Source organism: Benincasa hispida, chromosome 12 (assembly GCF_027475165.1).
Source record: "Benincasa hispida cultivar pf3 chromosome 12, pf3_genome.v1.1, whole genome shotgun sequence".
In the NCBI taxonomy this organism is placed as follows: Eukaryota; Viridiplantae; Streptophyta; class Magnoliopsida; order Cucurbitales; family Cucurbitaceae; genus Benincasa; species Benincasa hispida.
Window position 1 is genome coordinate 47574933 of NC_143489.1, and position 12495 is coordinate 47587427.

Here is a 12495-nt window from a genome sequence, read left to right on the forward strand (position 1 = left end):
TTCTATGTTGTAATTTGAAAGTCAAAAGAGTTGTAACTTAACCCAAAAACATCAAAGTAGTGCTTCTATCTTCAAGTGATGTTTCAGCAATAACAGTAATTACAGTTTGCTTATGAGTTTCCATTCGATAATGGTGGGAGAGTGATTGATCTTTTTTTTTATCTACCTTGGCTCCAGCCATAGTTGAGACACTTGCACAAAATTGGTTACGTTTTAATGCTATCAACGTTGATCTTCAATTATACTCGGAGAAAGTTCTCTTATGGATGAAGGTTTATTAATCTATTTTATTCATTATTATTATGATTATTATATATTATCATTATTATTAGTGTTGTAAATTTCAAATCATATGTTTCAAGCCTAAAGGAAGTCAATAAGCTAAACGATGACTGAGGAATTGAACTTGCAGAGTTGCAGTAGAGACTGAAGAGTGAAGACGTACATGCACTATTGCACTATTGTTATTTGTTATTAAATTTAATTTGATTTTCAATCTATCATTCATTTCTTAACTTTTATCGTTAGAATCCAATTAGTTAATTAAATTAGTCAACGACATTTTGGTATTTCATGAATATTGAATATGGAAATGAACATTGGATGTTGGAAATTTTTATTTAAAGTTTGTTCTTGTTAAATAGTTGAATAATTTGAAGTTAAAACAAAAAATAAACAAAAAATAAATTGAGGATAATGTACCATATAATATAATGTATCAACTATAAAATAGGAAAGTAAAGAGTAAAACAATGAAAAAAGGATTAAAAAAAAAAAAAAAAAAAAAGATTGATGACGCGGCCCGTGGGATAGGAATACTGGAATTCTGGATACGAATAGTGGAATAGGTAGGAAATTTTAAAATTAATATATATTAAACAAAAAACCCCGTAGGCGCAGCGCAAACCAACGCCAAACTGAATGAACCGTCAGGTGTGGCAGTTTGGACGTCACGATTTTTCATGGAAAGCCAATCGGCTAATTTTTGCGGTTCAGTTCCGATTTTGTACTAAAACCGAGCCAACCAACCTGCCTACATATATCCCTCTAGGTGCCCATCCTCTCGTGTACGTTTTATTTTAATCAAGTTGAGAGTTCATGAGGTTGATAGTCCAACTTGAAGGGGAGTATTACATGTATTGGTTAGTTAGTTATGTAATAGACAGTTCGGTTATTTATGTTGAGAGGTGTATTTTGCATTCATCGAGTAAGTGAATGATATCCAATTCCATTGTAGGTCTAGGGTTGTATTACAAATAAATTCAATTTTAAATTTAACAGATCAATTGATTTTAAAAAAAAAAAAAAAATTATCGGTTATTTTTAAGGTACAAGAATTTATTAACGAATTTAAATAATAAACTTGTAATTTAATCCAAAAACATCAAGGTGGTGGGAGATCAAAATATGATCAAAAAAATAATTAAGAAAAAAGAAAAAAAGAAAAAATATATATCTAAGGGAAACTAAAATATATATATATATAGCATCAGCTCTGTGCCAGCCATATCTACTTGGCTACAAAACAAACCCAAACACCAGTTTGCAAATTGGAGTTAAGATCCTTCTGTAACCAATAATACAAATATCACTTCAAAACTTGAAACAAAAATTTCTATGTTTGGTCTCATATTAGGTTTATCTCTCCCACGAAAAAGCTTCCCTTTCATCACTGCTCTCTAGTACACATAATAATTGTACATACGAAAGCCACACCAAAACAAAGATGATAATATTGTTTTTAATTAATTAACATAATATATAAACAATGATAAATAACGTAGCTAAAAAGACCTGTGTTGGATGATATTGATGTTGTTGTGATTGTTGGTCCTTTGTCTTTTAATGCTGCCTGAAGACGTGTGGTCTTCACTACAAACCTTCTCCATCACGCTCTTTAGGGCTTCTTGAATGGAACTGATGCTGTATTGGTGTTGTTGCTGAGGCTGATCTTGTTCGTCGTTGGAGGAGTCGTCGTCGCCCGTGATGAACAATACGTTCCTTACGCGGCCGCCAAGCGTCGTGATCTCGGCTTTTAAAGTTCTCAGGTGGAGGGATTTTAGGGTTTTGATTATTTGTGGCAAAAGATCAGACCTGTCCTCGCAACAAAACGAGGCTTTGATCACAAACTTCCCATCCTCGTCCGATGCATCGACGTCCACCGACAGCTCATCGAGCTCGGTTGGCAGTAGACTTACATCCGCTATCAACGTCGTCTGTCGTTTCAGCTCCTTCACGTGTTGGATTACTTCCGCTAGCAATGATGCCTTGTCCGTCTGCAAAAACAAATTCAACGTAAAATGTTATCTTAAACGTTGGATTACTAGTTAAGGCAGTAGTTTATAGAATTAATTGAATAGAAGTGAATAGAAACTTACTTTAGTGGTGTTTGGGAGCAAGCTTCGTAACTTAGCAAGATGATTATTGATTCTCTCTCTTCTTCTTCTCTCAGCTTCACTATGGCTTTTAGAGGCAGCAAGTGCTTTAGCGTCCATTATTTCTTGAGCGGTCATCTTGGACAGCTCAAATGGGGCACAACCAACATTATCATAATGAGGGAAGTGCAAAGATGAAGCATTTCTTCTGTTGAAGAAGCTGCCGTAGGAAGTTGGTGGTGGCGGCGGCAAGATAAAGGAGTCGTGGTGGTCTAGGATCGTCGGATTAGAAAAGGGGTTGAAGGCGTGGACTTGATGGCCGGGAAACATCAAGGGAGAAACTTCAGGATTAAAGATCAGGCCTCCTCCAAAAAGGTCGCCGTTTTGTTGCATCATTTGGAATTGTTGCATTAGAATCTGCTCTTCAAAACACTCTCCTTCCTCCTTCATAATGTAATATCCAGCACTCTAAGCTAAGAGGTTGCCTTGTGGATGGAGAGAATCGGATAGGGTTTGTGTTTGTTTGGGTTTGTGTTGGATTTCTACTTTTGGGTTTCTTTTTCTTCCTTCTTTCCACCACTCTAAATATATAGACTTTGTTGTGTAGTGGTATCCATATACCCATCTCTTTCCTTTTTTCTTACGCCATTCTTTTCTTTGTCCACTTCTCTTTGTTTACACCCAAAAAGTCCTCTAAATATGTGTGTCCCACATTAATTAACATTCCTTGTTATATAATTCTCTCTCCTCTCTCTTGTGTTGTTATCATTATTATACACCAATTTAACTTTTTTTAAAAAAAAAAACAAAAACAAAAATCCAACTGTTATCAAATGGATCTCAAATACAAGTTTTATTTTGAAGTTAATTAGTATCCATTCTGATCTTGAAGTTAATATCTAATAGATTCCCTTTCAACTTTGTGTCCAATAAGATCTTATTTTTGTAGAAAATTAAAATTTAAATCTAAATACATTAGATTTACCTAATTTGGTTAGTGATCTAAAGATATATATGAAAATAGTAATGAATTTCTTATTTTCATTAGATGTGAATACGTTTGGTTATGATCAATAAATTATACTCTCTTCCACTTGAAGTTAGAGATTCAATCTCTCATTCAACCCATATTTGTACACCCTCACGAGCCAAGAATCAAGTAAATAGAGATGTGAGCTTTTAAATAGGACAGTTGCATATAGGATAATCTACCATAAAATAATAACAAATCTAGCACAATTGGAAACTTTTTTGTAAATATGACACTATTTTAACTTCTATCAATACTTCTCGCTGACTGAAGTTTGTCATTAATAGACCTATTAGTGATAAAAATTTATCACTAATGAATATATCTTATAAGGGCTCTAAGCCATAGAGTTATCACTAATTAAGGTTATCAGTGATAGGTGTCGATTATTGATTGTTTACATGGTCATTTGCTATTATATATTTGTTTATGGTATATCATATCAATAGACTATAAATGTGATATATAAAAATCATATTATTGTACTTCATTTAAGTGTTTTCTTTTAGATTTACTGTGGATATACATTACCAATAAAATATAAATACTATATCAATGATATACAACTTTTATTTCTTCAATTTTGATTATTTACAAGCTCATTTGTTATTAAGTATAGAATTTAAAATTGTATATTAGTGATATTTGAAATTTCTTTCTATCACTTAATTTTTTGATGTTCATGAGTTTTGATCCTTATTAGTGATATTTGTATGCTCATTTATACATCATCAAGAAGTCTACACATGTGAAAATCAATGTATTATCAGTTGTAAAATAAATTCTAGACAAAGGACTTAAATTGATTAACTTATAAGATTTTAGGATTTTAATTCATACCATTATTAGCTTTAGATTTTAAGATTTTAAGTCCTCAATTATAAGAGGTAAAATTTGACTTTCTCCTAATAAAACAAGGTATCAAATTTGCTCTTGATCAATTTTGGCAGTAGTGCTTCCCATTATAAATTAATATTAAGCAATTAAGCTCAAAGACCACGACTAAGAAAATTGTGATTCGAACCTCCCATCTCATTATAAAAAGACTACATTTCATATAGTCAATTTTTTTGTTTTTGTTCTTTCTTTCTTGAGAGTTGAATAACCAATCGAGATTGGTAATGTCAAATGAGTTGAGTGGTGGGGCCAAGGAGGATTCATCATCCCCCACAACAATGAACTTAAAAAGAATTATCTCCATGAGTCACAAAGATATATTTTAAAGTTGTTAATTAACAATGTTTGGAAGATAAAAGTGGGGGTGTTAATTGCGTACTTAAGCTTGTTAAACATGTTATAATTGTGTCTGTTGGGTTGCAATTGGTTTAAAAGATAGAAAAAAGAGAAGAAAAACAATGTAGGAAAGAATGTCGACCGACCACTGGCCGAAAAGATGGATAAAAAAAAAGAAAGAAAGAAAGAAAGAAAGATAGAAAGAAGAAAAAAAGCAGCCACGTTTTTGCATAGGCTTGGCCAATTCCAATTCCACGCCCGCCCTTTCTGCTTCCCCAAGACCATGTAATCATTGTGTCTTGGAACACACTCTCTCTCCCTCTCTCCTAAACTCCTTCTCATTATTAACTTCCCTTGGGTTCGCCAATCATTTTTATTTTTTTTATTTTTTTTTATTATTTTATTCCTCTATTCTTCCTTTTATCTCTCTTCAAATTTGGAGTTGATGTCTATTTTTTTTTTTAAGGAATAATACCTTGTTAGTCCTTAAGTTTTATACTCTTTCTAATTCGTTCCTGGATTTTAAAAAGTTATATGTTTAGTTCTTAGATTTTGTGGTTTGTTTTAATTTAGTTTCTAAATTTCTAAATATTATAATTTCAATTTTGAAATTTGAGTTTTGTATCAATTTGGTTCTTATGTTTTAAGATTTTACATTTTTAATCTCAATTTTTCATTAAATACTCAATTCCAATCATTGATGTCAACTTCTATTAATTAATTAAAAATAATTATGAAGTGAAATTTTAAATATGATAAAAATAGTAAAACTTAATTAATTATAATTTTTTTAACGATTTTTAATGTGTTAACATAAATTAATTTTAAAGATGAAAAATGAGTATTTAGTGAAATAATCGAGGTTAAAATTATAAATCCTAAAACATAGTGACCAAATTAAAACAAAACTCAAATGCCAAGGGCCGTTTTGTATCATTTCGTAACTTAGGTACTAAATTGAAATCAAACTCAAAACTTAAGAACTAAATGTGTAACATTTTGAAACTTAAGGATTTAATATAAATTAAACTCAAAACTTAGAGACCAAAAAGGTTTTTTTTTTTTTCTTTATTGAACAAAATATTTTAATGGAATCAGTAGGTGCACCAGGACATCTCAACTAAGTTAACACATCCATTTAGTCACTAAGTTGATGTCTATTTAGTCACTAAGGTTTTAAAAGTGACACTTTAGTCTCCGAAATTTGAAAATTCATTCTAAATTATCCATATGGTAAATCTACCGTTAGTCAATTAACAAAAAGAAATGATGTGGTATTGATGAGTTGCAAAATTAAGTGACTTTAAAATATTTATCGATTTTTTTATTATATTTATATTGATAACATTTTTTTCCTAATCTCTTTCCCTCTCCCCTCTCCTTCATTTCTAAATACAAATTTTATTTTGGGATGAAATTTTGTTAAAAAATTAGACAGTACTTGATTCATATATGCATCCCCAAATGCAATATTGAAATAATCTCGAGTATAAGCAGCCGATGAACATGTTTTTATTGTTACCATGTACGAACAGCTTCTTACATTCTGTAATAACACAAAACAAGATGAAACCCTGGTTTAAAATTTTCATCGAAATTTCAAAATTTCAATCAAAATTTCGAGGTTATGAGAGAAGTTTCGTTTTTTTCCAAAATTTCATGAAATTTCGAGTACATTCCAATCTTTCATTTCAAAAAAATTTCGAGATTTTGAGAAATTTTTTATTTTTTTTAATTAACCATATTAAATCAGTTAAAATTTTTCAAATTTTATGATCTTAATTACATACAATTCTATAGTTTCACACGCTAATATTTTTTTCAACAAAGGATTAAGCCTTTGATGTGTTACTTTTCTAATTTTCAATTTTTTCAATTCTTAGTTTTATTTTCGACCCAAAACTTTCAGTTTTAAAGAAATTGGACTTTAAAACCACAAAAAATAACATATATTTATTTTTAACTTCATTTAAACTTTTTTCATTAAATTTTCATATCAATTCACCTCAAAATCGAATTGACGTAAACTTTTTTTTCTTTAATCATCCAAAACATTCCTAATTTTAAGATAATTTCACTTCAAAATATTCATAAACTTTATATTATTTCTTAATTATCTTTCATTTTTTTCATAGAAATTGTGATTAAACAAGATAAAAAATTCGAACAAATTTCTATCTGTTTTTGCCCAAAATGTGCATACGATCAAGAACGTGAAAAACAGTCGCATTATTTTATCAAGGGTTTCTCATTTTTCCAGATATTATTTGGGGGTAAAAGTCCATTAATATTGTCTTAAATGCACATTATTTTATCTAATATTGTCTTACTTTATAGAAATTGTGATCAGATATTATTTGGAGGTAAGAGTCCATTAATATTGTCTTAAATCCACATTATTTTATCTAATATTGTCTTACTTTATAGAAATTGTGATTAAAAATAGTAAATTATAATCTAATTAAGCCATAATTAAAGTTTCACCTACTAATTATAAAAAATTCCATTCATTTCCACCAATTTCCATAAATTTTTTCCACCCATTTTCATAAATTTTCTCAAAAAAATTAAGCCATAATATTTCCTTTCACATTTTCATAGAATCAAGACCTCGATATTTCTATCGATATCAATATTTCAAATCTGATTAGAAATTAAACTACAAGATTAAATCTAAAATTACTCCGATTGCTTTGATACCCATCAATGAGCAGAAAATCATACCACATACTGAAAGTTTCAAACAAAACAGAAAAATGGGTTACCAGAAGTTAGGCGATTTAACACAATATTGATGACTTTTACCACCAAATAATATCGGGAAAAATGAGAAACCCTTGATAAAATAAAGCGACTGTCTTTTACGTTGTTGATCGTATGCACATTTTGGGTAAAACAGATAAAATTTGTTAGAATTTTTTCTCTTGTTTAATTTCTTTTGTTCCTCCATGATTATAATTTATTAATGAAATTTGGAATTCCATTAATAAATTATAATTTGTAAGAAAATGTGGCTGAAATAGAAGAGTTGGAAGAGAGAGAAAGGGGAAGGAAAAATATTTACTTAACATAAAAATCAATAAATATTTTAAAGTTCACTTAATTTTGCCAACTCTTCAATATCATGTCACCTTAACTAATTGACAATATCCGTGATGCAACTTAGTATTTTCTATATTCAAGTGAAGTGTTCTCATTAACTTTACACTCGATGGTTTTATCATTCAAGAGTTTCAATACAAACTAGGAAATATATCAATTTATGCCTTAAAATCATGAACTAATAATTGTATCTACTTAATCGTATCTTTTTTTTTAAAAAAAAAAATATATATATAGTGTGAGACTTATAATTGTATCAATTAAATTCCTAAATTTTATAAGTGAATCTGGTTAGACTCTTAGTTAGATTTGTATTGAGAATTGTCCACGTATCAACAACTCTACTCTCATCCATTTTGCAAAACTGACATTTGAAGAAATCTATTAAAGTGAGAATTGATGGATAAAAAGTTTTTAAAGATAGTCGTAATGGAGCATCTAAATTAATTCACTTATGAAAAATTATGAGTTTAATTGATGTACATTATAAGTTTTACCTGATATTTATTGAATAAATCTGGAGGAGGTAGAAAAGTTCATGTTTTAAATTGAAATGATTATTAATTTAGAATTTTAATTGATAAAATTATAAAATTTAGAAATATAAATTGATAACTTCCCTTGGATTTAAATGCTTTCTAGGTGTCGTTGATTGGGAGATGTTATTGTTTTTATGAAAATTATTTCAAATGGTAAAACTGTTGATCATTGATAATTATTAAATTTTGTTATATTTTGTAAATATTTTAGTTCATTTTTCTATATTTAAAAACCGTCCTCGTTTTTATTCCATTTTCGAAACCTAAAAATGGATAAATACAACTAAGTATTAAAAATGTAGTGTTTAAATAATATTAGAAAAAATACAAAAAGAATTACTATGTTGTAGTGTAAAGATTAATTATTTGCCTTCTTTAATTAGCCAATTATGAGTTAAGCTAAGAAATATGGATAGAAATCACCTCTTATTAGATGTGATGGTTGCACTGCTGCAATCAAGTTCCATCCACATGCGAAAAGAAAAAGAAATATGTGAATAATGATTCAATTGGTAAGGTTAATTGCTTTCTTCATCAAGTTTGCTTTGACCATACACTCAATTTGTTGACGACGGACAAGAGATCAAATTCGGATGTAGAGAGTAAAAGCGAAAAGAGAGATGAGTATAATTTAGATGTAAAGTTTAAGCATGTCTTTTTATATAGGAGGGATTTTCAATTTTTTTTTTTTTTAAAAAAATATTTACACAAAATAACTAAATTTTAATTTTCTTTAAGAGAGGCCGATAAAAGCTTACCAACGATAGAAACTAATAAAAATCTTTTGTAAGCTGTATATATATATATAGGGAATTTTAAAAAATTAAAAAAAGAAACTATTTACACAAAATAGCTAAATTTTAATCTTCTTTGATAGAGACTGATAGAGATTGATGAAAGTCTATCACTGATATATACTGATAGAAATCTACCGTGTCTACTAATATTTTGTTATTTCTGTAAATAATTTGACAATTTTTCTATATGTAAAAATTTTCCATATATATATATATATATATATTTCTATATTTTCATTTTTTTTCTATGTTCTATGTTTTATTCCCTGGTGACTGTGATGTTTGCGTTTGGTTTGGCTTTGTTTCTGTCGAATCCTGTGCTTGTTCCTTTAATGTCTTGATCCCGGGCTATGGGATCCTTGTTGTTGTATAATAATATTACTTATTTTAAAGATATATATATATATATATATATATTAAAAAAATTTCTATTCATATGGAGTTTGGCATGGTAGTTTGAATATGGGTGGCTTTAGATATTGAATTGGTTATAATAGTTTAGAGCACATACTAATTTAATCTGGACTCAAATAAATTGTGTGTTTTCTAATGAAAATTATTTTAGTTTGTGTTTAGAGTGCATATTATTTTAATATGAATTTAGATTTCATGTGTTTGAGTTGCTGATTTCTTTAACATGAATTTAAGTGGATTTAAGATTATTATTAATATTTTTTCAAACATTGAATTAAGTGAGACTTGCCATAATCAAAGGAGATTTTCCATCACTTTGGATCATAATTTTCACTTTGTCACAAAGTTGGGTCGGAGTACAACATATATTATCACCATCGCCGAATAATCTCATATTATATATAATATCGAAATGAAGTTGGGATAAACTCCAAAATAAAAAACTATTAATAGATCAGTGGGTCGGTAAGATTTCGTTTGTTAAAGTAGGAAAGGACATAACTGCGTTTGCCATAATGACCAACGTTCTGAAATAAGTTAGGATATAACTATTTGATTTTACCATATTTAATCAATACAACTCAATTTAGAGGTATAAATTGATTTCTTCAAAATTAAATTTATGACCATTTTTGCATGAACTTTACTGTAAAATGATTAAGTCTATGTAATCATAAATTTGTAACAATTTAATCTTTACTATAAAAATCTTAACAAAAATAAGTGTTAAAGAACTTTTGTAGTTAACTATTTACATTTAGCCCTTAATCAATTTATAAATTTATATATGGTAAAGAAATTTATTAAATTTTAATAATATGTTTTTATCAAAAAATGATTGAGAAAATTAAGCCTACATAAAAATAGCAATGAAGTACTTGAACTTTAGCCGGTAACGCGATTTGTGTCTGTACTTTTAAATTTATAATAATTTAATCTCTAATCTTTAATAAATATCAATTTAGTTTCTTACTTTATAATTTATAACGATTAATCCCTATCGTGGAAAGCTTTGTAGGATTTAATAAAAAAAAATATTGTATATGTAGACCAATAAATTAATAAAAATTGACAGATTTTGACGATATTTTCTTATGAGAAGAACTAAATAGTTACAAATTTTAAAGTTTAAACACTAAATTGTTACTTATTAAAATTTAGGTTTAAATCTTATTTTGCTCTCTGACTTTGAATTTTGTTCTGCTTTGGTTTCTAAACTTAAAAAAAAGATCGTTTTAGTCCTTAAAACTTTAAAAAGTGTTTATTTTGATCTCTATATTAAGATTTTGTTAATTAACTCTTCGATGAAATTACCTCTAGCATGTGTTGACCAAAATAAATGTGAAATAAAATGCCAACAACTCAACGACCAAAATTTTTAACGCAAAATAACTTTCGAGTTCTCATATAAAATATCGCTTTACCATCTAATTCAAAATTGAAATTCTAGATTTATTAGTATGACTATCTTATTTGGTAGTCTAATTATCTAAAAGTACCAACCATCTCATCACTTCGATTAAGAGTTAATAGAATCTTAACAACAATGATAAAAAAAAAAACACTTTTTAAAAGATCAGAAACTAGAACAGACGTTTTTTAAAATTTAGGAATCAAAATAAAATAAAATAAATTAAATGGTGACTAAAATTTTAATAGAAAAGTAGGCATTATTAATGAGTTATTATATATTAATATTGAGAAAAAGCTCGGTATTCGAAGAAGCAAATGTGAAGGGGTGAGGTAGGGTTGCTAATGGGTGAGGCGGCCTGTGGCTGCATCTGATCATCGCTGGTTGGCCTAAAGCAAGCGGTTCCCTTACTTCTTTTTGGCTGTTTGAAGTGACTTTTTATGGTAAAAAATTAAAAAAACTAAGATATATACAACAAAGCATGGGGTTGAAAAAGCTTTTTTACACTCTGTAATTACTCTGCTTTTATGCACGCAGAGCTTGGTTTACTAAAGCAGTAACACAAATCATTAACCCTATTTACCTTTTTCCTACTTCCCTTTCCAACATTATATATTATATTATTTTATATTTCTTTCACAAAAAACACACTTTCTTTTACTTGTCTTTCAACCCTTTTAACGTTGAATTTGAATTTCCTTTTTTTCTTTTTTCTTTTTTTTTTTTTTTGCCCCAACTCTCTCTTATTTAATTCTTATTTTGGGTGGTGAACTACTTTTGTTCATCTCTTATTCCAATCTTGACTTTTATACAACTTTCCAAGTGCATTTTTGTTCTCTAAAATCGTCGTTTTCACATTTTTATAATTTTTTTTTTTAAAAAAATTTAAATCACCTGTTTTTAAACTACACTTGACATATAATAGCTCAAGCTTAGAGTGTTTTGCTAAATGCAATACAAAAATTTACTATTTTGATCCCTTCAATTTCAGTCTCTATACTTTTAATAAATCTTAAATAATCTTAAATTTAATCTCTCAAAATTGATTTTATCGAAATTGATAAAATAATAATAATAATAATTTTCATGCAAGAATATATACAATATGTGAATATTTTTTCAACACTTATAGTAAAAATACTAATAGATAAAAAAATAAATAATAAAAAATATTAGAAATTAAATTTAAGATTTGAAAGTATATAGACCAAAATAATATTTTAACTTAAACTTTATTTGTATAAAATTTACGAGTCGAAAGAAGATATTTACAGATATGAAAAGTAGAATAAAATGAAAGTTTAGATTAAACAAAATTTAAGGGTAACACATTTAATTAAAGTTGTGAATAAAACCCATCTCAACAAATTAAGGCAAAATGTTTTGCTTGTAAAACCACGTTTCTAGAAGTATCCATCTTCCTTTCTTTTTGTTATTATCTTTAAGAACTCTAGAAAGTTACTCAAAAGTGAAGGAACCAATTTTCACAACTGACCCCAACTTTCTGTGTTTGCCTTAATATATTACTTTTGGAAAAGAAAAAAAAACAAACAAACAAACCAACTAAAGACAATTTCAAAAGCCATTATCCTAA

General features: G+C 28.2%; 1 protein-coding gene across 1 annotated transcript; it reads right to left on the bottom strand.

Moving 5' to 3' along the window:
* Positions 1–1453: 1453 nt before the first annotated feature.
* On the bottom strand, positions 1454–2959 carry LOC120083237 (transcription factor bHLH30-like). Its single transcript, XM_039038903.2, has 2 exons — positions 2379–2959; positions 1454–2276 (listed from the first exon to the last, which is right to left on the bottom strand). Exons 1-2 carry the CDS (start codon positions 2823–2825, stop codon positions 1785–1787), a joined length of 939 nt encoding a protein of 312 aa, XP_038894831.1. The 5' UTR covers positions 2826–2959; the 3' UTR covers positions 1454–1784.
* Positions 2960–12495: the final 9536 nt, after the last annotated feature.